The following is a 27,460-nucleotide window of genomic DNA, read 5'->3' as shown; positions in this document are numbered from 1 at the left end:
GGAGCCGGAACTTTATGTAATGTTTTGGGAAATATTATAATTTGAATTGTTACTTTATAGGCCTGTCGATAGAGGAGGCTGTGTAGAACCTGAAGACTTGCTGTAGGAGTCTTGCCCAGTAATCCCCAGCTACAGCAAAGCGATAGCATTATTAGAGCCAAGTGATAAGCAAGTCATACTTGAACTAAGCAGTCTAAAATCCACGTGCTTTGTGGGGATTATCTGGAACTGTGATGGGCAGCTGAATCAGACTTCTGTATGTTGGCAAGCGCAGTTTTCAGAGAGTTGAAAGTGAGGAAGGGGAAAGTCAATTTCATTCCTGAGCCACAGTTTCCTCATCTGTAAAAATGACAGTAATGTTTTTCTGAAATTTGGAAATCAGCTAGTGCTTTATATAAGAATTCTAAATTAATTTATTTAGTGTTGGAAATATGGGTATGAACTCTAAAGTGTGGTAGAAGGAAAGAATGGTCTCCTTTTGTGAAGGATTGAATTTAATTTCAGATCTTTGTGATCTGTTCAATCTGAGACTGTTTTGCTTTGAATTTTTTCGGATCCGTAGTTCCCTATTTATGGAGGATATAGCTTTTTTTCAGGGACTAGGTCTCTCTGTGAATTGAAATTCATTTTTTAAATTAAGTTTTGCGCTGCAGGGCTTGCTTGCTGTTGACTTGCGGCTGCCTCCTGCGCCCCCGGCGGCTCTAGGCTGGCTCCGGGCGGGGGGTTCCCTCTGGCGGCCAAGGCCGCGCAGCGCTTCGGCTGGGAGTTTAATGACGTCAGAGCATTTAAATAATAGTGCAGTGTTCTTTAAATATATGACAGGCTACTCTTCAAAATCTGTAAGATGAGAGTTCTCATTGAAATGTATGTCTATTCATTATTACTTTTAACTGAGCTTTTAGTGTATGGTACCTATGATTCAAATTGTGTGCACAAGAATGATGTGGTGGTGTATGATGTTTCAAAGTCTGGTGGTGATTTACAGGAAAAAACTGAATCTTTCATTCTTAAATCATTGTCTCTTTAATTGAATGTTTTAATTTTTAATCACCACTTATCCAGCCTTGTTAAGAAAAGTTGCCTGGCAGGCTATGTTTGAGCACTGCTGATACTGTTTCTATTGAAAACATCAACCATATTTAACATTACTATTTACATATATACAGATTGGTATACTTGCATGCATTTCTCTCTTCTGCAAACATTATGGATTTCTGACTATGTTGAAAATTGTTTTGATTGGTGAGTAGTCATCAGTGTGAAGAGTTCCTGTGGCACCAGATAGCTTGCTTATTTAAGTGACTTTTAATTTAGCCCTAGTAAACATCTAGTGAAATGTAAGAAATTTAGGCAAATTCCATTCTACTTGCTGTAAGTTCAACATAGTTTCTTTGAAATCTGATAAATTGCTGGAGATTTATATTGGTGAAACTGACAGGACCTTTGGGCTTGTTTATTTTGACTAATTGCTGCTTCTTAGGCAGTAGCTTGACTGGCCACTTCAGAAGATTTTTGCAAGTGTGCAAATCCTGATTCCAAGTATCTGATGCCTGGGAATAGTTTTATGCAGCTTAAAATGTCAGATTTATTTCTCTTTTTGGTTCCAGATATTTTTTATTCATTACCTGATTGGTAGGAAATCTAGCATGGTCTTTACTAGAGATAAGGAGAATAGTTACTAACATGCTTTAACTGGGACTGGTAAGTTAGCAATTCCAGTAGTTATATGTAATTTTTTCTTATTTGTTTCATTCTAGGAAGGCATAGTTGAAAATCTCTTTAAGTGGGCACGAGAGGCTGATCAGCCACTAAGGACATATGCAACAGGGCTGTTAGGAGGAGCTATGGAAAACCAAGATATTGCTGCAAATTACAGGGACGAGAACTCACAATTGGTAATGATCTCTTGATCGCTTTCCTTTTTTAGAGGGCAGGTACCTTTTGTTTTAATTTGTGGGGAGCTCACATTCATGAGTTAATATATGGGTCTTACAGTGGTTGTATAATATCTGTAAGAGTCAGTAGCTCATACTTTCCATCCTTTCCTGACCATGCATTTGCTAAGACTGGGGCATGTGGCCTGATTATTCTGTCATACCAGTTGTGTTAAAAATGCGAATGGAAACTTAAGAAGGCAAATACTACTTAATGGGACTTATACCTTCCTTAAAGAAAATTTTTCAGAAGCTTTACATCTGTAAATATCGCATGTTGTGATTTTATGTACCAGACAGGATTTTAAAATTAAAGGTAAATCAACATGGGGACAACTTAATATGAAATTGCATTCACATCACTTCCAAACTTTTTGCTGGTTTAGTGTTGATTCTGTATGATGATTATCAGCAATCAAGATGACTTTTGGAAGAAGGCAGGATAGGCAACTTTGTCTCCCAGGACAGTATACAGCGTGTTGAAGCATAGGTGCATTCTAATTCTTCCAGAACTCAGGCCTTTAAAAGTGAAAGTGTGACCTTAGGTTTTGTGGAACTGCAGTTTATCAAAGCTGCTGCTTCAAAAGGGAATGTTGCCTTTATTCTAGGCCAGGCAGAGATGATGGACGGATGATGCAAGCTGGTATATGGTTCTGTTGATGCTAATATAGCTCATCTGCTCTTGATGGCTTTCAAGCCACTTCCTTCTCATGCAGGAGAGTAGGTGCTGACATTTTAGAATGAAAGTAGCTGTAGCATAAAGGATTGGAGTTTCTTATTCACTTTGAAATCATTGTTTTTCTGGGCAAATGTACACCACGGCATACTTGACACTTTCTGCTGTGGAGTTGTTTGTGTGATAAGAACAAAAAATACGGCCAATGTAAGTTGCATATCAAAGCAAGAAGTGTGTTCTCATGCATGCTTCTTCTCTGAAACAGGTGGCTTTGGTGCTTCGACGGCTACGGGAGTTACAGGTTACTGAAATGACTACAAAACAAGAAAACAAGCGTCCCAGTCCTCGGAAAGTGCCATCAGATCCTCTGCTGCCTCTAGATGAAGAGGCTGTGGATATGGATTATGGGGAGATGGCAGTAGATGGAGAGCAAGAGGAGGTTTCTGGTGATATGGACATCTCCTTTCATCTTGATTCGAGTCACAAGACCAGCAGCAGAGTAAACTCTGCTACAAAGCTAGATGATGGGGGACTGAGAAAAAGCAAATCGGGGAAACAGCATGAAAGAGATGGCTTCCGGAAGGCCAAGCAGAAGCTGGGCTTCTCTGCTTCAGAATCGGAGCGGATGTTTGTCGAACTGTCCAACAGCAGCTGGTCAGAAATGTCCCCGTGGGTGATTGGCACTAATTATACGCTTTACCCTTTGACTCCTGCCATAGAGCAGAGGCTAATTCTTCAGTACCTGACTCCCTTAGGGGAGTACCAAGAGGTGAGCATATGAAGGTGGGAGGAAGCACTTTGTGCTTAATTTTCCTGACAAAAGTGTGAGTGGAATTGTGGGGGAAAATTGGCAGAACCATTACATCGCTCTGATGTTTCCTGATATGATTGAGATCGGGAACCTTTTCTGAGTTGTTGATGACTTTCAAACTGATGAAGTCATAGTTTGAGTATTACTTGGTAGGTAATACTCAAACCTGAACCTAACAGGTGTGTGGTCTGGTAGTTGGAGCATGGCACTAGCAATTTCATTCCTGGTTTCTGTTAAATTTGGTGATTGTTTACATGAACAGGGCAAGTCACTTTGTTTGAAATACAGACATTTTTCCTTTTTCCTCTGGGGGATGTGACAGACTTCTGCAATTAAAAGTCTGAGGAAATAACTTTAAATTCTAAATGAAGTGGTTTGTGTAACCTCTGAAGTAGTTCTGATGAGAAATAGCAGTGCCCATGTTATGCAGATGCTTTTGAGAGCTGTTGTTACTTACATGGACAAAGTAGGGCAGTGTCAGACTTCTCAAAATGTTCTTCCTTTTTCCTTTTTTTTAAACTATAAAACTCAAGTTGGTATAGGTCTGCAGGCCACCTTTATCTCTCTTAACCTTTTTTAAGGTGCTTTAACTTAATTTGAAGTAGAACAAAGCAACACAGTTTTGCTTTGTGACATACATTGTGTGTGTGCACGTGTGTGCCTTGCTTCAATGAGAGCCAAAGAAACCATTATCTCTCAAATACGCTGCATGCTGACTGGATCACTTCATATGCCAGCAATAATAGGATATAAAAATGGGAATTAATACTATAAAGTGGTTACACAAAGAATTATGTGAAGGGTTTTGGTTTGTTGCCCTGCTCTCCTGTTTTTTCTGTTCAGTTGTTGGGTAGTTGTCTTTGCACAGATGGAAAGTGGAACCTATCGCCAGGGTGGTATCTGTGTGGACATGCCATAGCCGCACTTGAAGGAGAGTCTTAAGATTTCCGTGTGGCAGCTGTCATGCACCTTGCTGCAGTCAGCAGATGTATTACAAGAGGTCTGTTAACCTTTATTGCTTCCTATGGATGGAGCTGGTTACCACTGACCTCTCATAACAGGTATCTGCTAATAGGGGAAAACTGGGGGTTTGAGAGAGTAAAAACCAAAACAGACCTTGTATTTCCCATGAAACATTCAGCTAGTCTTCCAATTTTATTTTTCTCAGCTACTGCCCATCTTTATGCAACTGGGATCAAGGGAACTGATGATGTACTACATCGATTTGAAGCGAACCAACGATGTGCTGCTCACTTTTGAAGCCCTTAAGGTAAATTGCTTTCGTAATGCATAAAATGTACCATAAACATTGTAAAAACATTGAATATACGTGTGCCTCATGCGTCAAAGGCAAATGCTCACCTTCTTTAGGTCTGTGTATCTTGCAGCATTCCCTGGGATTGGATTTGTCTTTCATGCAACTTGAATGCATTGCAGTTTTGTTTATATAACTCTCGAGTATTTAAAATAAAAAGAAAGAGGGGAGGGGATAAAAAAGATCTTAATTGTGCAGGAAGTGCCATTAATTTGACCCGCCATTTGCCTATCTGAAGATGATAAAAATGTCTTTTTCTGTTAAATGCTTGTGTTCCTGCTGTCCTTAGATGGCATTCCTGAGTTGTCCCTTGAGATGACAGGCAGTGGAACATTTGTAAGGGTTAAGAAGCATAAGCATCTTACTCCCAGAAGCCCCAGCATGACATCTCTGAGCTTAATGTTTGAAATACAGTAGTTTTGTATGAGTAGTCTTTAAGGTTACCTCCCTGAGGTACAAAACCACACAAAATAACCTGCAGTGCAGCAGTACAAGCTATATTTTTCTGTGCATTCTTTCCCTTTTTGACAGTAACTTCTCTGCCTCTGATCCTCCAGTGTCATCTTTCTCTCAGTTTCATTTTCATTGTCTGAGAATTTATTTCCAAGGAGCAGTGTTCCTACGAAAGGTGTAGATTACCTCAGTTGGGAGTGGAGTGGGGTTTACAATGGTTCTTACTGTTTCCTCTTAAGGTGTTGATAATACACAAAAGTAGTGTGTAGTAAACTTCAGTGCAGCTGCAGCCTTCTGTTTTAACAATAGCCTTTAAAATTCATTTTGTAAAATCATTCTTGCCAGCAATATGGTATATACAAAGTGTGAATGCAAATTTAAATATTTATTAGTGATAATAGAAAGTGATTTAATATGAAAAGAATAGGAAGACTTAAGGTGGCCTATTGAATAATTTCTGAGTTGCTCCGCTTTTCTTGTATTTCTTTTGCAAGATGTGTAAAACAAAGTGATAGTGCCTTTTTTGCTTTTGTCATTGGGATAAATACTACATTCTGCAGTTAAATATAATTGCAGGAGGAAATAAGTGGACAAAGCACGGAGTGCTTGTTTTTTCTGCCATCTGTTTTTCTATGGGGCGGGGGATGGAACTGATGACAGTTTGAAGAATTCCCGTCTAATCTGCTTTTATCCTTCTTAGCATTTGGCATCATTGCTGCTGCACAACAAGTTTGCAACGGAGTTTGTTGCTCATGGAGGAGTGCAAAAGTTGCTGGAGATTCCTCGTCCTTCCATGGCAGCAACAGGGGTCTCCATGTGCTTATATTATTTGTCTTACAATCAAGATGCAATGGAGAGGGTAAGAGGCATTCTTCTTCTGTAACTGCAGTGATTCCCATCGTTTCTTAGTGTTTCTACATATGTTCAAACAGTGAATAAACTTTTCCTAAGCTAAAAAGCAAATTTATATAGAAGGCTCTGGTATGTGCAGAGGCAATAGGAAGCATATAAATAATGGTGTGTTTTGAGTGTTTTATTTCAAGGGTGTGGATTTCTGTTTCTAGGGAATTAACTGAAGACCTCTGTCTTGTTGTCATTGTCTCAATACTTTCATCACCCTCTTCATCCTCTTCTTTGCTCTTTCCTCAAAGAAAAAAAAAGTAGTAAAAACTCCTCCTTTCTCATTTGTCTTTCCTCTCCCGCCTGTTCCAGTTGACTCTTATACCTGAGGTTGCTTCTTCTATGTGCAGTCCCTGCGTGGATAGCTCCTGTGTTACACAATGCCTCAGTCAGATCCCAGACAGCAGCATCCCTTCTGTGGTGATGTTAGAGTGCAGAAGACCGATGCAGATCTGGTCTGCCTTGTTCAGAACATCAAATTAAATGACACTAAGGGTTATCTGTGGCCTGAGCTTATAACTGTTAAAACAGCTGATAATGAAGGTAAAGTTCCTCACCTCATATTCTAACATAGAAAAAAGTTCTTAAAAGATATCCTCCTCTCAGTTTAGTAATGTTCCTCCAGCAAGCATCCCTTCAGACAGATTGATACAGCTGTCTATCCTTAAGCTTCAATTTTCCAGCTGCTTTAAACAGTGATTCTATTTCCTTTTTTTATTTTTTGTACTAGCAGCAGCACGTGCATGCTGAGCCAGACCTACAAACTGATACAATTTATTCTAAAGTTGCTACCATGCCAAGAAAAAAAAAAAACACACCAAACTTTCAGCTTGTGAGCATTAGTACTGGCATATGGGACCATCCTGCTCTAAGATTAATTCAAAGTAACTGCAAAGTTGTAGCCTTAAGCCTTCCAGCTCTGCTCTGCTTTGAGTGATGGCTTTCAATTCCTAGCCTGTCCCTGGCATTGTCTACTATTGTGGGTTTTTTTCAGCTGAAAATGGAAGCAGTTAAACTTGTAACTGTACATTTCTGCTTACTTTATTTCTAGTTTTTGATGCTGTCTGAATGTGTGTTGTGATTTAACATGCTTAACACTCCTGAGCATGTAGAGGCTGGACTGATAATGGTTGTTTAAGGCCGTATCTGTATGGATTCTGCTGGCATTTGTGTTCTGCAGGTATTTGTATGAGTGAATTCAAAAACCTTTTGGTAATCATGGTTGATCAGGGCTGTCTGTATCCTGTATTGCATCTCCCTTATGAAGGCAAGAAAGGTGAAATGGGAATAATGTTCCCTCTACTTCTTTTTGCCTATTATGTCAGAAGGATGGACCTTGGCTGCATATGACCTGCTTTCGTGTTTCTCTGAACTTTGTAATGAGAAAGCTCTTTATGCTCCTTTTTTTTTCTCCCTTCTTTTTTTTCCTCTGATTCCTCTTGCTACTTATAGTAGTCTAAAAGGAAAACCAAAAGCCGTGGCAGGGTGCTGCATGAGCATTTCATTCCTTCTGCTTGACATTCTTGGGCCATGTGATAAAACCATGCAGCTGTTTTGTAGTCACATTACCCCCAATATCTACAGGTACCAGGTAGAGCAGGTTTCTGACTCATCTTTGGATTTCAGAGGAAGCCAGTTTCAAGGAGCAGTCCCTTGTCACTTAGTCCATGCCAAGCCTTGGGGTTTGGGGTGGAAGCAAGGCTGGAGCTGGTAGCGCTGTGTTCTCTGAGTATGTCTAACACCAGCAGAGAAGGGATGAATCTGCTGACCTGGCATATAGCAGCTGGCATACAGTGCTCTGCTGTTCCTCTCGGCGCTGACCCTGGCAGAGGGTTCTGAGGATTCCTCATCACTGGCAGCTGACAAATGTATGCACGAGTGCAATTCTGAGGACATGGTCTGCACATCTCGGAGGCAGTGAAGAAAAAGACCAGCTGAGTTGTGTATTTCCAGAGAAGGTCATGGTTTAGATTTGCATTTGATGATCCTTGCAATTCCCCTAGACTTCAGTGCTATCAGGGTTTGCCAGAACTTGAACATAGCGTATGATACTGTTACACTGAGAAGAATTTTTGTTTCTTTAGTGGAAACTTCCCTTCCTTCTCTGCCTCTAGCTGCTATTCTTTGGATAGCTTGAAGTGGTATGGAGAAGGACTCTGTGGAATTATACTACACTGACTGCTGTATTTATACTGTTTAGGTCTGGGAATGGACCAATTGCTAGTCCTCCATTGCCACATCATAGTCTTTATTAGTCTCACAGGGGTTTCTTTTACTGCTCTGGAAATGGGACTTTTTATTTCCTGTCTCTGATGTCCCAAGTCAAGCTGTGGGAGTAACTGATGTTTGCCCCTCAGAACTCTCATTCTCCTTGGACAAATTCTCCTTAGCAATCTGTTTGAAGTCCTTCTCAAGAATGTTCTTTTGCTTTCTAGGTGTGCATGCACCCCCACAATGTGCTTTCAGATGTAGTAAACTACACCTTATGGCTAATGGAGTGCTCCCATGCCTCGGGCTGCTGCCATGCTACCATGTTCTTCTCCATTTGCTTCTCCTTCCGTGCTGTCCTGGAGCTCTTTGACAGGCATGATGGCCTTCGACGTCTGGTTAACCTGGTAAGGCTTGTATTTCTATGTGGTGAACTGGGTTTTAGTGTCAGGTTTTGCACCCTTTACAGTGCAACTGTGGAGAGTTCTGTTCTTTCTTTGGTTTTGCTTGGTCTTTTTTCCTCCTCAGCTCCCAAGAGATGGAGAGATATGAGTTTTCTAAGCAACATACACGTGGATCTCTTGTTTTTCTTCTTAATGTGTTTATTGTCCAGAGACTTGCTAACATTTTGAGAGCTTTTTGGTGCAACTCCTGGGTTAAGCACTACATATTCAAACAGTGGTAGCTTAGTGGTAGTTGGGATGTTTCTCACCATTCCACATACATCTGTGGTATTGTCGTGCACCCTTATGGATGTAAATAAATCCAGACTGGTTCCAGGAGAGGTACAGCTGTGTTTGTGCTGTGGTAACCACCATGTCTTATGAGGAGAAATTATACTGTTTATGTACAAAAGCTGGTACGTCTGCATGATATTGCTCTGAAGTCCCAATAGCCTGGGTTGTACCTAGCTCGGGGACATCAGCACTGCAGGGTGTAAGCACACTTTGTGTTGTGTAATATAAGGAGGGGGAATAGTTCTTTTCAGACTTAATATTTATCCATTCACATGGCCTTTTCTGTTCGGACAGCTTTTATCAGCTTTCAGAGAGTGTGCTTGTATGTCCTGTATAGCGAAGTAAGTTTGTTTGGGTTTGGCACAAGCGCAGCTGAAAACTGTAGGTGTCTTTTTTTTCCTGAAGGGTAAGCTGATGAAACTTTATTTTTTTTCCTCCACCCAACCTCTTTCTGAAGATAAGCACTCTTGAGATCTTAAACCTGGAAGACCAAGGAGCCCTCCTGAGTGATGATGAGATCTTTGCCAGTCGCCAGACTGGGAAACACACCTGCATGGCTTTACGTAGATACTTTGAAGCTCACCTTGCTATCAAACTTGAACAGGTGAAGCAGTCACTCCAGCGCACTGAAGGTGGCATTCTGGTCCATCCGCAGCCCCCCTACAAGGCGAGTAGCATGTTGCAAGCTTTTAACGTGGTGCATTTTTCAAGCAAATCCAAGCTGCAGGAAAATGTGGATTTCCTTTGAAGCCAGTGGAATAACTAGGCAGTAGGCTATTTATAGGGATAGGAATTTTTTTATTTGTACTTTTTTCCTGCCTTGTGGAATGACAGTAATAGAGGAACCTCAAAGGCTCTTCTGTATTTTTCTGCACTACATCTGATTAAGGTTCCTGCTCATCTGCTGTGATTCCCTTTCCATATTTCAAAAACTTAAGTTAAAGGCAGGTTATTTTTGATACTTATGGGTTTTCCTGTTCTTTTAATCTTTAAAAGGACAAAATCGGTGTGTATAGAAAAGTGCATAATGTTGACAAACTTGGAAATAAGTTTGATTTGATAATGACAACAGAAATGTGTCTTTTGGACACCATGGATTTTAGGAATGACCTGCGAGATTCTTGTGTTGGCCATGATTTTTTTTTTTTTTTAACTACTTTCTCCCTGCAAAGTGATTTTTTTGTTTGTTTGTTTAAACTGAATTTTATGGCTGCTTGTTTTGAGGGAGCATTCACCTGTGATTTCTGGTTTAATTTATGATGGCATTCTAGAAGAACTGAAATAAGAAAACATAAAGGGTTTTTTGCTGCTGCAAAAATCACTTATTTTCAGTAAAAAAGAAATATGTATAAGCTGCCACCTTCTTATGTAATTTAAAAAATAAAAATTATTGAAAGGCAAGCTTGTTAGGAATTTCCATCTTTTTCTTTGTTTTGTAGTCAGAACTGAGAAACTGTAATTATTTTTTGCAGCCTTTTTTAATTTTATAGCACAAATTTATTTTGAATGATGGTCTAGTAACTACTAGATTAGTAGCTTAAAAACAAAGTCGAAGTTTCATTTAATGTAATTTTTCTTCTTAAACTGACCTAAGGCTTCTAGGACTGCAAAGAAACTTAAAGGATGTTATTCTTAAAATTATTATTGTATATTATAGTGATAGTTACTGTATTCTTTTATATTTGGGGAATAAAACAAAGCAAATACTTAATCTGCAAGAGACAGTGGCAGTCTACTCTTTATGGATGCAGTTTTCAGTTAAATCCCGGCAGGGGAGGACTTGGTGTGCATTCTTGCATTTGCTTGATGTGATGTTCTAACTTGCTTTCCTGCAGGCCTGTTCGTATACTCATGAGCAGATTGTTGAGATGATGGAGTTCCTGATTGAGTATGGTCCAGCACAGCTCTACTGGGAGCCAGCAGAGGTTTTTCTCAAATTGTCTTGCGTCCAACTCATGCTTCAGCTCATTTCAATAGCGTGCAACTGGAAGACATACTATGCAAGGTGAGCTGTTCGCTGTAGTACTGTATTTTAGTGCAGTAAAAGTTGTGACTTCTGGGCAGGACATCATCTTTCTAGATTTTCTACCTCTCTGATAGCGTTTAGAACAGGCACATACTGGTTAGTGCTGTTAGGGCCTGTGCTATGGCTACATAGTGCTTAGGAAACTTAACGCCTTGGAAGGGGGAAATAAAATTTTGAGGTAGAGAGAGGGATATCATGAAATTTATGAAGAGCCAAAATGCCGCAGGCCTTTGATTTCTGAGAAATCAATGTCATAGTAGAGTTTACTCACAATTCCGTGCCGCTTTCTATCTGTCTCAAAATCTGTTTACCTCTTTTTGTTAGAGAAAAGCTAGAGAACCTTCAAAGTAGAGGATGAAATGAAAACATATGTTAATCCTGGAAACAGGTGGGATGTCTGTTTTGATGTAGTAGGTTTAGCTGACTTGAGGATACTGTGTATCACTTGATTGATTTGCGGCTATTTGAAATTTACTGAGCAGATATAACTCTGCAAAGGCGTTGTGTGACTGTGCAACAAGCCAGCATGAGAGAGGAAAAAGACTGAAGATTGTTACTGTGCATTGCTCAGGTTCATGTCCCTAGATGATACACAACCAGCTGTTAAACTCAACATGTTGGTAGAGGGGCTCACTTTATGATGCCACTTTTAAGTTTCTCTCTTGTCTTGGCTGCAGACAAGCTGTGGGGGCACTATGGTATTGTTATCTTTCTGTGGCACCTCTTCCCCCCACCTCCCTACCCCAGAAAAATCTGCAGCATCCTTTCTGTTACGAAAGAAAGAGAACTGCCACCAGGCTCACAATACCATTAGGATCCTGTCCCCAGTTCAAAAGGAGGATGGGTGCAAGATTCTAGCCTCTTTATCCTAATGACCATCTGCTCCCCAGAGTGAAACTCTAGTCCTCTCTAGAGATATGCTTGCTGGTGAGTCACTGCTATAACTAGTTGTCATCAACGACATTCTTGTCACCAGGACTCACTCCTCCTTATTTCTGCTGCCTGCAGGAGCTCCTTGCCTAACTTAAAAGCCTTTGAAATCTGTTTTGCTTCTGCAATCCCCTGCCTCCCTGCCTGCCCTCCCCTCTCTCAGGTTGCACTCTCCTGGGTAGTTTCTGTTCTCTTGTTTCTTACTGTCTGCAGCTGTTTCCTAATTGCTACCTGGGTTAACCCCTACTTTTCCATGAAGGCTTGCAAGCCTTCTCCTCCCTTTTCTTGCATTGTTCTGCTTTTTCACCTTTAACAGCCCTTTTCATCTTCCACACACCTTTGTGTCCCTTACACTGGTGCATAATTTGATGCCTTTTTCCCCTGTCACAATTGTTTGTTTTACTGCTAAGCAGTTTCCCTTTCCTTCAGAAAAGCTTCTTTCGTAGTTGACTGGTGACAGGGTATTTTAGACAGCAGTGATTCCCCAGTGAAGATGTAGAGTTAGATTAGATCTAGAAGCTTAATTTAGAATGCCTTTGTGGATAAGTCTTAACGTTCTTATTTTTATAAATACAAAATTAGAGTGCTTTTAGGAGCCTGTGGGCAGTGTGGGCTAAATGTTGACAGGCTGCAAGCAGTGGTGTGTATGTGAGCACTGCCTTTTGTGTAGACTAGACCTTTAAGAGTGGAATATTCTAAAAGCAAAAGGCACCATCAAAAACATCAGATGTGACTGATTTACTCCTATTTGTTGGAGTAGAGTAGATTAAATACTATCTTATGTTATTGCAACAGCTCTATATGTACACCTCTAGGAAGTTCTGCTGTTGTTGTCTTCCAGGAATGACACAGTACGGTATGCTTTGGATGTACTAGCCATCCTGACTGTGGTTCCTAAAATCCAGTTGCAGCTGGCAGAACCTGTGGATGTGTTAGATGAAGCTGGATCTACTGTTTCCACTGTGGGTAAGCTGAATATGGTCCTGATGACTGACTTATCCATTGTTTTCTGCTACATGGTTTTTAGCTGTCTGTTTCCTATCTCCAGTGAGACAAGGGTTAAAATAATGTACTTAGTTACCATCAGGGATGCAAATAAATGGGAGAGTAGACTAGTTAAAATTGGTTCATGATTATCACTGTGGTTGGATTACAAATTTGAAAGCATGGTCTTTGACTTGTGCTTCTCTTCAAGAGCTCATTAAATACAGATGGAGGCAAATCTACTTTCGTAATGGGACTATTAGGTTCCCTCAACTTCTCAGAAATGTAGGTCTCCTGGGGATATGGCATTTGAGAATATGGGAGATTATTGCTGTTTGAGTTATGCTCTAACTGGCTACCCACAGATTCACTGTGAAAATGAGTGAGATGTGCGTGGATCACATCTGAGGCTTATGCGTTAACTGGGGCCTGACTTTCTTTTTAAGAGAAGAAAAATAAAAGGCAGGCAGAGTACTAGATATAGGCAAAAGACCATTTCCTTTGCACAAAACCTTTCTCTAGACAAAACACCAATTCTTTCTTGAGTGAGGGTTTTGATCTTCTTAAGTGGATATGGAACAGGACCTCTGGGGGGAAAAAAAACCCCAAAGTTTTCTTTGTGTCTGACTCCTTTTGGAAGCTGTGATATGATTAATTTTTTTCCCTTCATAACACAGTCCCCTTCCTTCCTTTCTGTTTCCACTTTGATAGTATTTATACAGTATTGTTTTCTGCAGTATTGTATATTTCTGCAATATTGCAATATTTATACAATATTGATTTCTGCAGTAAGGATCAGAGGCATGCCTGTGCATCTTTCTCTCTGCAAGGTATGTCAGATTGTGCATTCCTGGGCCATGCTGATACGTTCTCTGAAAGTTTGTTTGACTCCCTATTTACTGATGCTAAAGTGGAGAGGCATCAATGTAGGAAAGCATTTTGCCAGTAAGGTAGATGAATACATCTTGCATTAGTTAGCAGAACTTCAGAAATTCCAGAATGAAGAGAATTACCTATTTACTTCTCATTTTTGGAAGGCTCCCTTACTTGTCTGATAAACTGCATAAGATAAATTTCAGAGTACTAAAGAAACTATTTCTTTCCCTCACTAGGTATTAGTATCATCCTTGGAGTTGCTGAAGGTGAATTTTTCATCCATGATGCTGAGATTCAGAAATCAGCCCTTCAGATCATCATCAATTGTGTATGTGGGCCAGATAATCGGATCTCCAGTATTGGCAAATTCATCTCTGGAACTCCTCGGCGAAAGCTGCCTCAGGCCCCCAAGAGCAGTGAGCACACATTAGCTAAGATGTGGAATGTGGTACAGTCCAACAACGGCATCAAAGTGCTGCTGTCCTTGCTGTCTATAAAGATGCCGATCACAGACGCGGATCAGATTCGAGCATTAGCCTGTAAAGCCTTGGTGGGGCTCTCGCGCAGCAGTACTGTCCGGCAGATTATCAGCAAGCTCCCCCTCTTCAGCAGTTGTCAAATTCAGCAGCTGATGAAAGAGCCGGTGCTTCAGGACAAGCGCAGCGAGCATGTGAAGTTCTGCAAATACGCTGCTGAGCTGATAGAGCGTGTCTCGGGGAAGCCGTTGCTGATCGGCACAGATGTCTCTCTGGCTCGGTTGCAGAAAGCGGATGTGGTGGCCCAGTCAAGGATCACGTTTCCTGAGAAGGAGCTCCTGCTCCTGATTCGGAACCATCTCATCTCTAAGGGCCTAGGAGAAACTGCATCTGTCCTTACTAAGGAGGCTGACCTACCCATGACTGCAGCATCTCATTCATCTGCCTTCACCCCTGTTGCGGCTGCTGCCTCTCCTGTGACCCTGCCTCGCACTCCTCGCATAGCTAATGGCATCTCAGCCCGTTTGAGTAGCCACACTTCTGTAGGTTCCACTGCCGCCTCTGTTCATGCTCAGACAAGGCCGCCTGCATCCCAAGGTCCACTGGCCCTTCCAGGCCCTTCTTATGCCAGCAACTCTCCTCTGATTGGCAGGATTAGCTTTGTCAGGGAGAGGCCATCTCCCTGCAACGGCAGGAAAATCAGAGTGTTGCGACAAAAATCGGACCATGGCGCCTACAGCCAGAGCCCAGCTATCAAAAAGCAGCTGGACAGACACCTTCCTTCCCCACCCACGCTGGACAGTATAATCACAGAGTACCTTAGGGAGCAGCACGCCCGCTGCAAGAACCCTGTTGCCACCTGTCCCCCTTTCTCTCTCTTTACTCCCCACCAGTGTCCTGAGCCAAAACAGAGGCGCCAAGCGCCAACTAACTTTACCTCACGGCTGACCCGCAGGGCAGCCTTTCCGAAATATGGAGGGGTGGATGGTGGCTGCTTTGATAGACACCTTATATTTAGCAGGTAAGGAAGAAAAGTGTCTCTTGATCCCTCTCAGGATGTACCCTGTGCCACAAAGCCTTACCTGGATTCAGGCTGTGCAGTCCTGCAGTGGAGTATACTCGGAGAGAAAAGTGTTTTAATTCAACAGTGACAAGTGGGAGAGCCTTGAAAGGCATTTTTAGAAGTCATTCTGTTTCTCTTGTCCTTAGTACTGACCCTTAGCACATAAAGCACACTTTATTTTCAGTTCATGTTAATTCATTAGCAACACTGACTGATAAAGCTCACGGCTCTTTATTCTCCTTTGGAAGGTAAGTATGTCATGCCAGTTTTAAATGACAGTGTAGCATAGCCTGGAGGATGGCTGGCTGACAGATGCAGGACAGCAGAATCCATATATTGCTGTTGCAGCTGATTCCGCAGCACCACCAGTTGTTAGCCTTTTTACATGGCTTTTCTTTGCTGAGGTTGAATTGGAAGATGATGTAAAATTTATAAAAATAAAGTTGACACATAGATGAAAGCATCTTCACAGTGAAACAAGTATCACCTTGGGAAATTGTGATGACAGGAGGTTATTTGGCTGATGTGCCGTGCTTTCTTGTGTTGAGTGTTTCAGAACTGTTAGAAATTTTTTGCTATCCAGGTGACAGCTTTACAGGTTTTTCTATCAATCCAACTTTGAAGATGGACTCCCAAGTGCTTCAGCTTAATGATGTGCTTAAACAGAAGTACTTAAGAACGCAAAACAAACCCTGAAACATTGCAAACACTGTGGTAACATACTCACTTGAGTGCTAGTCTTACAATTGACACTTAGCTTGTCCTAGAAGAAAGATGTAACTTGCATCTAAGTGATTTTTAAAGAATGGATTTAATATCATCACACAGCATTTCAATTTTGTTTTTTTTTCTCTTTGGGTGACCCTTATATTTCTACCTTCTCTAGGTTCCGTCCAATTTCTGTGTTCAGGGAAGCAAATGAGGATGAGAGTGGCTTTACTTGTTGTGCTTTTTCTGCAAGAGAACGATTCTTAATGCTGGGTACTTGCACGGGGCAGTTAAAACTCTATAATGTATTCAGTGGACAGGAAGAGGCCAGTTACAACTGCCATAACTCTGCCATCACGCACCTTGAGCCATCTAGGGTAAGTAATCAGTGATCTGTTCTGAGTTATAGAAGTTCTCACAGCCTGAGATCTGGTCTGGTTTGGGCCCATCTGGATATTTACATCTAAAATGCACCTAGCCTGCAATGCTTGTTATTAAAGTATTTGTAATAGTTACATACTCCCTCTCTGTAAGTTCTACAGTTATTTTTTTTTCTTCCCAAGATAATGGAGAAGATGCACAGTGTCTGTGTGCCCTCATAAATAATGAAAATATATGTTTGGAAATGGAAAAATGCTTTAACTGGCTATGTAAGATAAATGTGCGATAAGATGTCAAACTTCATATAACCTCTCTTTGTTGGAAAAGAAATCTTTTGAGGGCTGATTCTAGGAAGAAAAAAAAGATAACTGATTTATAAGCAGAATTAACTCCACTCAGAGCATCAAAATTCAGGCATAGATTATCTGATTTTTACCTATTAACATAATAGATAATTCCTATTGTTATCTGTAATGGTTTTTTTTGTCTGCCAAGGGCTTTTTATATTCTGCCTGGTATTAGAAACCTAGACTTCATCCCCATTAGAGTAGTTTAGTAAACACAAAATCTGTATCGGGGTTTAAACCTGGCCAACAGCCAAACATCATGCAGCTGCTCGCTTACCCTCCCCCATCCCTGGGGAATGGGGGAGAGAGTTGGATGGGTAAGGGTAAGGAGACTTGTAGGATGAGATAAAAACAATTTAATAATTGAAATAAAATTGAAATAATAATGATAATAGTAATAATAGAAAATACAAACAGGTAATGCACAATATGGTTGCTCACCACCTGCTGACCAATGCCCAGCCCATTCCTGGCTAGTGATCCCATAGAAGGGAGAATACTAAAACCAACATCCTGAAAATCCAAGTAGAGCTTCCCAATGAACCCTTATTGGTATATTGAGCGTGATGTTATATGATATGGTATATTCCATTGGCCAGTTTGGGTCTGTTGTTTTGGCTGTGCTCCCTCCCAGCTTCTTGTGCACTAGCAGGACATGAGAAGTTGAAAAGGCCTTCTTAGCAACAACTAAAACCATCAGTGTGTTATCAACATTCTTCTCATACCAAATCCCGTACTGAATCCAAAACACAGCACTATTCTAGCTACTAAGAAGGAAGGAAAAAAACCAAAACAATTAGTTCTGTCTCAGCCAAAACCAGGACAATCTGCTATAGTTCCTAAATTAATCTTCTAATTGTAAGTTTAAAGTGTACAGGTAAAATGATAACCTCTGTTTTCCCTGGTATTCTTTTCCCTTTCTCTTCTTCCACTCCCATCTGGAAATGGAAATACAGGATGGATCTTTATTGTTGACATCTGCTACATGGAGCCAACCTCTGTCTGCGTTGTGGGGCATGAAGTCTGTCTTTGATATGAAGTAGGTATACTCTGATTCAGCTGAGGGGTATGTTGCAGTTCAATATAGGCAGAAACCCTAAGAACAATGTCTATGAAAGAACAGTACAGCACAGGTCTCACAATGTCTCTTGTGAAAAAGTAAAATGTGCTCCCTTTCTTATATTTGCTATCTTCCCTATTTTATTTGCTACCGACAGCTTTGCTAAATTCTAACTCTCTGAAGTCCTGTTTAATACAAGATATATCAGTAAAATCACTGTTGTCCCTGAAGGCAAATAAATGTTTGTATTTTTATTCTCATGTTTGTAAATTATCTTGACAGGCTTTCTGTAGCCAGTTACAGAATTTTACTAGCATGGTGATTTGCATAGTGAAATTTTCAGACCTGGAGAAAGTTATTTAAAATTGATTTCAGTATTGTTCTTTCTCATAAAAATATGTGTGGAAGGCTCTTAATTTTTAAAAGATTTGACTGTTTTCTATGTCAATTGTAAGCAACAGTTTTGGTGTGACCTGTTTTAAGTCAGCTAGTGGGCATTCTTTAGATTAAAAAGATTAATGTGCTTCAGTCTTGCATGTGTGTTTGAACGTTCGTGATGCCATTCATTGCTCGCTCCTCTAGATAGTGTTACGTTTATGGCAGACCCTGTTGATGACAAGTCTGTGAATTTGCTGCTTGTGTTTTTTTCGCTGGTCTGCGTAAAGTCTCTCTGTAATAGATTTTTTTTTCCTGATAGTGGAGCATTTTAGCATTGTAGTATGCCCTGGTCAATGGTGAAGGAAAGTTGTTTTTACGTTTTTTTGCTTCCTGCATTGTTGAAACCACTGCCGGAGGTGTTGGGGTAGTGTTTGGTTCACGCAGGTGGTGTGAATCTGCACTTCCTTGATTTCTTTACTGACTCTATCTACAGGCATTCCTTCCCTGATGACCACTATGTGGAGTTCAGCAAGCACTCTCAGGATAGGGTCATTGGCACAAAAGGAGACATTGCCCATGTAAGTACCGAAAAAGGTGATGGTGTGAAGCTGTGACAAGAATATAGTTCTTCACAGGACATTTATTAACAGATCTGGGTTCTGTGATGATCTGTGTAACTGATGAGCTAAGAGGCTTTAGAGGAAAGGTTTGAAAGTGTCAAATAACTTCTTCCTTTTTTTAAGGGTATAAACTTGACCACTTTAAGCCAACTTTAGCACAAGCAGCATGCAGTGTGTTGCCTCTGTTGTTAGGATTCTGGGAAATTACATAATCTGCTTTGTTTTGTTCATTTGAGAGAGATCATGCAGGACGCCTTTTTCTTCCTGAAGTTGCTTCCTTTGCCTTATTTTTCAGTAATAGTAGTAATAATAATAATAAAAGTAAATAGTAAACAGTAGCTCAATCAAAAGCTGTGGGAAATGGCCTATTAAAAGTGTCCTCCTTTTGCCCCCCCCCCCCCAGTTTGCAGCATTCTTTTTGGGTAATTTAATTTTACTATGTATTTTGAGAGAATGCTGTTGAAGGGTTTTGTATGAATACCTGCAAATTTGACAGATGCAGGTTTCAGAGTACTTCTGCTTCTCAGTGCTAATTTGCATTCATTATAGGCACTGACTCTTTCAAAAGAGTATTTGCATTAAAAATTGTCATGAAGCATAACATTCGGATTATTTATGATCTTACTTACTGCTCTGATTTGTTAAAGCAAACTGCCCATTCCTGCCCAGTTCTTAATTTGGATTTATCTGAAAGTCAGATCAGTTTGTGTATTGTGTTTATCTGGTAAACAGATTTATTTTCCAATTCTAGAGAATTTTTTCCTCTCTGTAACTTTGAATAAGAGCTAGGCTCTGAGGGATGTTGTAGATCAAATTTATCTGAGATAGTTATAAACCCTTCATACTAGTTAAAGCCCTTTTTATCTTCTAACAGTTTGTTGAGGAAAAGTTGCCTTCCTGTGTTAATGCCAGGAACTTTAACTCCTTTTCTATGGTTTCTGCTTTTTTTTTCCCTCGCTGTGCTTTGGAGGTTTGTTTTTTTTTTGAAAATGTGATCTGTTCTGAAAGCAGTTCCATTTCTGAAACAGTTTCTGGCTAAGTGGTACCTGCAGCTTCATAGCCCACTTTTCATAATGGGGTTAGATGCTTTGGAACTAATCTTGATTTTATTGAAATATATCAGTGAACCTGCAGTAAGCTAAGTACTGGCTGAAACATGTTGTGAGACTTGGTTCCAGCTGTGAAAAACTATTAAGGACTGGTAGGAAGGGTTGTCTTTGGAATGCTCTCACTTCACTGAAAGTGAATGCTTCACTGAAATAGAAAAGCAAAATGAAAAATGGGGTAATTCTGAAAACAATCTAGAAGGGGGAATGTGGGGTGATTTGTATATTACAAATCGTGACTAATCTTTCTTTTTCTTTTTTAATCTAAAAGATCTATGATATTCAGACTGGCAACAAGCTATTGACTCTGTTTAACCCAGATCTTGCCAACAACTACAAGAAGAACTGTGCCACATTTAACCCCACTGATGACCTTGTCCTAAATGATGGTGTCCTCTGGGATGTCAGATCGGCGCAAGCCATCCACAAGTTTGACAAATTCAACATGACCATCAGTGGTGTTTTCCATCCCAATGGGTTAGAGGTCATAGTCAATACAGAAATTGTATCCTTTGGCCCCTGTGGTAGCTGATGTGCTGGGACTCAAAGAATTTGTATTGATAAACAAGTAGCTGTTTGCAGAAGTTTTATTAATAGCCTGATGTGTTACATGTAACAACGGGTTTTGTCTGTGAATCAATTAAGTGGGGACTGCCAGACAAATAGCTAATTTAAATCTAGATTCTGCCTCTTATATGGCCTAGAGAAAATACTTAACACACAGAGAGAGCAAGAGATTTTTCTAAGATACTGTGGTACCTCTGTTCTCTTCCCATCCCTTACCAAGGTCAACCTCAAAGCTATTGCAGTAACCTCTCATGACTGGGAATGACATTTTGAGTAAGAGCTTTTTCATTTTGAATGTGGGGAAGGGATTGTGGTGCTAGAATCCGATTCCAGCTCTGTCATACTTGCAAGAGGGTGGCAGTGAATTTTCCTGAACGCAATCAGTTGTTTGTCACTATGTTAAAAAGGAAAGAGAAATTTTCAATTGTTTGTTTCTCCTTAGCCTCTATTTTTTTTCAGTGGGACCTCCGAACTTTCCATTTGTTACACACGGTACCCGCACTGGATCAGTGTCGTGTGGTCTTCAACTATACTGGCACAGTTATGTATGGAGGTAGGATTTCTCAATCTTATATTACTCTCCTTGATCACCTCTAGTTTGAGATAAGTAGATGCTTGTTCGGTGAAATTGGAAGCTTCGGAGAGTCTGTCTAACTCCAGGCCTTACTGTGTGAACTGGAATTTTTTCAGGATGTTTATGCTGTGAGCATTGCTGACAAAGACAGTTTTCTGTAACATCAGCAATATCGTAACTAATTTGTGAGATTAAAAATCAACCTATTGAAAAAGAAAATGTCTATAATGGCAGATCTGATGATGCTTGAGAAAATAGTTTTGTCCTCTGTATTAAGCTTCAGTGATCTGCAGTATTAATAAAGGTACCTCTGGAAGAGTAGATATTAAATGGGTCTTGCCAAGCTATTAAATAGAAAGAAAATTCACATCTGACTCAAATTTGATCTTAAGTTAGTGGTTCATGGATGGATCTAATTTGATCTTAAGTTAGTGATGGATGGAAGGTGGATTTATGGAATAATCTTTTCTTGTATCAGCTATGTTGCAGGCAGATGATGAAGATGACCTTCTGGAAGAGAGAATGAGAAGTCCCTTTGGCTCTTCTTTCAGGACATTTAATGCAACTGATTATAAACCTATAGGTAAGAGAGGAGCAAATAGCTTGGTTTGAAGGTTTAATGACAGTTCTGCTTAGTAACATTCACTTTCTCCTCTCCTTTGCTTGTATAACAAAACAAATTGTGCTATGACCTGTTCTGATTGAAGCACGAGAGTTGGGTCTAACGCTGAAATAGGTTCAAGCATCATATCCTGTTCAGTGTGTGATTTGTCTTCCTTGCGGTTCTGGCTTTATTTTCCTTTCTTCTTTCCAAGTAGGGCATAATCTGAGATAGTAGGTCATTTGGCCAAGTTGTCATTGGTCTCATTTCAGGAAGGGCCTTTTTCTTTTTTTTGTCTATTTTAATTTTTTTGACCTTTCCCAACAGCATTTCCCCATGCTGGTAGTTCAAAATACTGTCAGTTTGGCTGCCAGCTTGCAAAGCTTCTGGACCTAAGCTAATTGTTGCTACGGATATAAACAGACGTGGCTTTTGCTATTGAAAGGAGCCATGCCTCATTCCCTTGGTTGTCACCTACACTGGAAGATTATCTCTTGTTTACTGTGCTTAAAGAAGCCAATAAATGTATTATCAAGGGAGGAGAACAGATTAAGAACTTACCTGGCTACTTTTTTATAAGTCTCTGACAACTGAATTAGTTACAAATGTTCATTTCGCTTTTATTTCAGCTGCTGTTTCTTGTCCCAACATTTTATTATCTGCTTTTAGACATATTTTGTTAGATCTTTTCTTTCAGCTAGCATTAAGCTAACATAATAGAAATAATAAAAATAATTTTCATTCAGCTAGTGTAATATGCAGTTAACCAGTGAGTTTGTTTTGTGATGTTTTCCAGCTACCATAGATGTAAAGCGAAATATCTTTGACTTGTGCACAGACAGCAAGGACTGCTATCTGGCTGTCATTGAGGTAAAAGAGCTAAGAATAAACTCTGGTCTCTGTAGCTGTGGTTTGAGTGCAATGCTTTTTATTTCTTTTTTAAAACCTACAGAATTTATGATTCTGGAGTTCCTGGAGTACTGTTCTGGAATACTGTTAAATTCATGTTGTAAGCAGTGGTGGTGTTTTGATGATGGTAAAGATGCTGTTAGCTTTTTGTTGTCCACCCACAGCAGTCTTGTTTTTCTGCCTCCTGTTCCTTAAACTTCCAAACACATACGCTTCTCTTCTTCAGGCATGTCCCCCTTTAAAATGTGCAGAGGTTTTCCTTCTCATAAGCGCAGAGAAATGCATTTTTTTCCTATTTATAGCAATAAAATTTGCATTGTACAAATAACCAGGAAATGCAATCTTCCTGGGGCTTTCCATGGAGATTTCCTATGAATCGCTCTTACTGTTTCCTTTTTCACTAGTTTTCCTAGCAAAATCCCAGAAGCTAAGGATTTGAAGCAAAAATTACTGAGCAAAACTGGTTTGTTAGGGGGAAGTAAAATTAAACTAATGGGTCCAGTTCTTTGCCCAATACTATGTTGTCAGTACCCATTTCTTGAACCTGACTATGTACGTGTACTGACTAATTTAAAATCCTGTTGACTTAATACTCTCTGAATGACTGATCCTTACAGATCAGAAGAAGTGTGTCAAGAATTTGTAGAAGGGCAAGCTTTATGTGTAACTACTGGAGTTCGAGTTGTCAAAGTTGTGAGGTCAAGATAGGAAAATTTTCTTATAGGGGTCATTGGAAATGGTTTTTCAGGGCATGTGGCAGCAGTGGTTGCTGTGTTCTGGAACTCTTGCTATATGACAGCTTTTAGCATTCTTCCAAGGCATGGTTCAACGATATAATAAGGAGGCAAATTTGAAAGAAACTCTGTGGTTAGGTAAGAGCTAACCCAAAGCACGTTAAGGATCCAGTGAAGGTTTTCTGAAGTCTACTGGTAAGAGTGTAACTTACGGATGACAGAACCAGAAAGTAGATATTTTTTACATCACCCCTAGGCAGGTCCTTGAAACCAAAAAGACTTGGGTTTAGTGCTAATTGTACTGCTGCTAGTAAGTGGGAGGGAAGGATTTTGGTAACGTTTTTGTGATTGAGATCCGATACAGCACTGAATATGAATGCTGAGCTAATTCCTGGGGTTAACTGCTGTGTGGGCATCTCCTCTTCAGAATCAAGGGAGCATGGATGCTATGAACATGGATACAGTTTGCAGACTGTATGAAGTGGGCAGGCAGCGTTTGGCAGAAGATGAAGAGGATGAAGAAGAAGATCAGGTGAGAAGTATAGCATTAACCTGGTTGTTCAAGAGTAGCTGTTAGCCATCTACATGTGAGAGGCCACAGGTGTTCATTTATTATCTATAAAGTACGGATGCCTCATTTGGTCTCAGCTAATGTGAAGTAGATCGCTTTACTGTCAGTGTGAACTAAGACTATGCAGAACCTGGGTGAACAGTAACTTTGTGCACTGTAAACTGACATGATAATTTATAGTTTATTAATGTCTTTAAGTTTTTCAATCTTGATCAGACACTTTGCTGTTCTGCTTGTTTTTTTAAAGTATTTTGACACCCAGTAGAGACAGTAGTGATTGAGGTTTTCCTTTTTCCAGTTCCAAGTCTCATATTTGGGTGTAACTTTTCCCCAGTTTCTGAATGAGACATAACTTGTGACTAACACAGTGCAACTGCACAATACTTCTACACAGCAAAATGTTTGAAGAATTTTAATGAAAGCTGTAGGTTTGCGTTTGGATGTGTTGTTTTTTCTCAAATAAGCTGTTTGATCTCTGGCAACTCAACAAAAGAGCTAAGAACTGCACTAAGTGCTCCTCAGGGTGCAGTTTGTAGAATACAGAGTAGCACAGAATACTTACTACAGTACAACGAGAATTAAAAACATACTTGTAGCTTTTTTGGGGTGTCAGGTGTGGTTTTGGTTTTTGGTTGGTGGTTTTTTTTTTTCTTCTGAACAGGCAAAGACTTTATGCTGCAATTCCCTAAAGATTTAAAATGCGTTATTCTCTGCTCTCTGGTGTCTGCATTCTAGTAAATCATATATTTGTATCTCCTGTGAGAAAAGCTGACTTCATCTTTTTCCAAAGAATGCCAGAAGGTAATATTTTGGTGGTTTTTTTTCCAGACTGTGTGGAAAGCTAGATTCCCGATACCCTTTCTGTCTCTGAATCTTCCTGTTGCTAGGTTAAAACTTTTACTTTCTAGTTCAGAAGACTGGATCGCTGATCCCAGGAAAGAGTGGTTTTCTTTGTAATAGTAACAATTAGCTGCAATTTCACTGTAATTCTGAAGATGAAGTAGTAGTTCTGTTTTGGGGACATTTGCTGTCCTGTCCTCGATGTGCTACAAGGTTGCATTTGAAGTCTTGGCATTCTTATAAAATCATTGGTCACTGTTTCTGTCCTCAGGTTGGATGGATTCAGTTTAGGAACTTTTAGGATGGGTGAGGAGTGGGTGGAGGAGCGGAATTGCTGTTCCTTACAAAGTGTTTCTACTTTCAAGCCATCCGGTACTTGCCTCAGGCAATAGTTTCTATTTTTGTCTCAGCTTCCACTGTTTTTGTTCACATTCAGTGTATTTTAGTAAGCTTATTTATATTTTCTTTATGAAATCTCAAAAAGCAGTTTGTAGCAGAAATTGATTTTGCATTATACAGTGATTAACTAGCAGCTATCAAGACACTTTTGCGATATTGCTTGTAAGTGTTGACTTGGAGATCTGTATTTGTTTAAGAGGACGCAGTCTGAATGCTGTTGGTTCCAGGCTGTAATACTAGGTACCAAGCAGAGATAAGGTGTCTATCATTCATCAAATATGACTGGTGACTCTTCCTGTCTTACAAAGGGAGGTGGCCCTGGGCAGAATTTAAGTGTGCTAAAAGCTTTTCTCTAAAGGTTATGGAGTCTACAAACAAAGCTGCTCCAGGATCAATTTGCAAGCCAAAAGTGACTAGTTGTACTGCATAATTGCTGGGGTTTATGTCTTCATTTCTGGGGTGTATAGATGTTTCCTAGACACTAATTTCTAAGGGTGGTTACAGTCAAGTTGCCTTAGTAAGAGAGATTTGGTTTTAATATAAACAACACTGATGAACCCAAATTCATTCAATCTATATATATTTAACAAAGTGTAAACTAAACCGCTTGCTCTCTGTCCCGCAGCTGTTCATTGCTGTTCCTCTGGGTTTGTTCTAGTCTCAGGCTTACAAAATATAGCTTTTTTTGTCTCCATAGAGACATCCAGCATTGAGCTAGAAGGAGTAGAGGTTTTCCAGAATAAAGACAGAATCTCTCTGGCACACTTGTCTGTTAAGGCCAACACGAGTAATTTGTTTCCTGATAAACAGGAGTTTTCTGTGTCTACATATGCTCACAGATACCTAGGTGTTTACTACTTGCCTAGTTAGTTTCTGTGATTTAGGGTTTGAAAAATTGGAAATAAACTTTCAGACTTGTTGGGACTTCTCACAGATATTCTAAAACACCTTCTGGCTAAAAAGATGCTTTCTGATCTTTTTTATGAAAGTGGTGTGGGGGGGAAACCATGTGAATCGACATTAATCTGGTATGTCTTTGGTCAAGATTTTTAGAGCAGATATTTAATCTGTGTGGCCGTGTATCTTCACACCTTGACTTTATGTATATATATATATTTGTATATATGTGCATGGGTCCATGAGTACAGTTTTTTGCTTATACAGACAGTAATAAATACTCAAATAGAAGCATGTTTGATGGGCAAGCTTTGCATGGAAGTCATGGGATGCAGAATAAAATTGCTTAAAAATTGTGCTTGAGACAAGAACTGTGGAGAAAAATATCTGCCTGACACTTTTTACTTTAAATTTTGACACCTCATGATGTCAATTTTGACAAGTGTCAACAGATAGCTCTGTGACATTTTTTTGAAAAGCAAAAGACTGAGAGTCCGTAAAATGAACATAGCAGGGGTATTTGGCCTATAGATATCTTTCAATGCCTTCTCTCATTTAAGTGAAGAAAGAAGACAACTATATTACTCCCCCTTTCTCAAACCAAACCTTGTAAAATCAACTGTTCTGTTACATAAATTACCCTCAGATTAAATGATCAGGCTGATTTAGCTGGTTTGTGCATGGTGCTGCTGCAGTAAATGTTTATGGTTTTGTTTTAAATACTTGAGAACAGCACCACTGTAGCTGGGTTCTTCCTTGGCTGTTACACTACCCTTTCGTACAGCATCTCTGGAAAGCTGCCTTTTCTTAGTTATGGCCAGTATTCCAGAGTTATCAAGCCTTGTTAAACAAAGCAAATGCTAAATGGATATTAATACTCTGTGATCTGTACTTATTATGATAACTGAGGGAAGGTGAGGATATAACACACTTAGGAAGAGCCAGTTTGTGAGCTGTTTTTTGTTGGATGCTTTACTCCAAAAATAGTAGTCTTTTTCCCTTGAGCTTTCATGAGTTTTGTTTATTATTTCACTGCTGGGTGAGTATCTAAACAGGTCCATCAATGACTGACAGTCTCACTCACAAGCATTTGCAGAACTATGTTCAGCAAGATCTTCCTTCTGGTATTTGCTGCTGTTTTGCTACACTCCTTCAGAGTTAGACTTAGCAAAACTAAGATGGATATCTGAGCCACTGGTACAGATGCTGAACCATCTTTTGGTTGTTAGCTTGCTTAATTCTTATTTATTTCCCTTTCTTGGCTGATTAGTATCCTGTTTCACTCAGTAATCTGCTGTCTTCTGTAGCGAGGAAGGCCAGGAATTTCAGAGGAAATGGTGCAAAGGAAAGTGAATGTGTTCATCTGATCTAGAAATGGC

The 27,460-nt window shown here is 39.9% G+C and overlaps 1 protein-coding gene across 3 annotated transcripts in view; it reads left to right on the top strand.

Moving 5' to 3' along the window:
- Positions 1-27,460, top strand: part of DCAF1 (DDB1 and CUL4 associated factor 1) — a 56,976-nt gene that overhangs the window by 12,357 nt on the left and 17,159 nt on the right. For all 3 annotated transcript variants that reach the window (XM_074914303.1, XM_074914302.1, XM_074914304.1), the window contains exons 6-22: positions 1,758-1,895; positions 2,876-3,379; positions 4,590-4,691; positions 5,890-6,048; positions 8,525-8,704; positions 9,492-9,701; positions 10,870-11,039; positions 12,832-12,956; positions 14,087-15,347; positions 16,276-16,474; positions 17,782-17,864; positions 18,757-18,841; positions 20,261-20,494; positions 21,016-21,109; positions 21,609-21,713; positions 22,528-22,601; positions 23,802-23,906. In XM_074914303.1, coding sequence (XP_074770404.1) covers positions 1,758-1,895; positions 2,876-3,379; positions 4,590-4,691; positions 5,890-6,048; positions 8,525-8,704; positions 9,492-9,701; positions 10,870-11,039; positions 12,832-12,956; positions 14,087-15,347; positions 16,276-16,474; positions 17,782-17,864; positions 18,757-18,841; positions 20,261-20,494; positions 21,016-21,109; positions 21,609-21,713; positions 22,528-22,601; positions 23,802-23,906 — 3,828 coding nt within the window. The remainder of the gene's footprint in view (positions 1-1,757; positions 1,896-2,875; positions 3,380-4,589; positions 4,692-5,889; positions 6,049-8,524; positions 8,705-9,491; positions 9,702-10,869; positions 11,040-12,831; positions 12,957-14,086; positions 15,348-16,275; positions 16,475-17,781; positions 17,865-18,756; positions 18,842-20,260; positions 20,495-21,015; positions 21,110-21,608; positions 21,714-22,527; positions 22,602-23,801; positions 23,907-27,460) is intronic.

Source organism: Athene noctua, chromosome 10, assembly GCF_965140245.1.
Source record: "Athene noctua chromosome 10, bAthNoc1.hap1.1, whole genome shotgun sequence".
NCBI lineage: Eukaryota > Metazoa > Chordata > Aves > Strigiformes > Strigidae > Athene > Athene noctua.
Note: the sequence above shows the minus strand (reverse complement) of the source record. Positions and strands in the feature narration are given on the sequence as shown.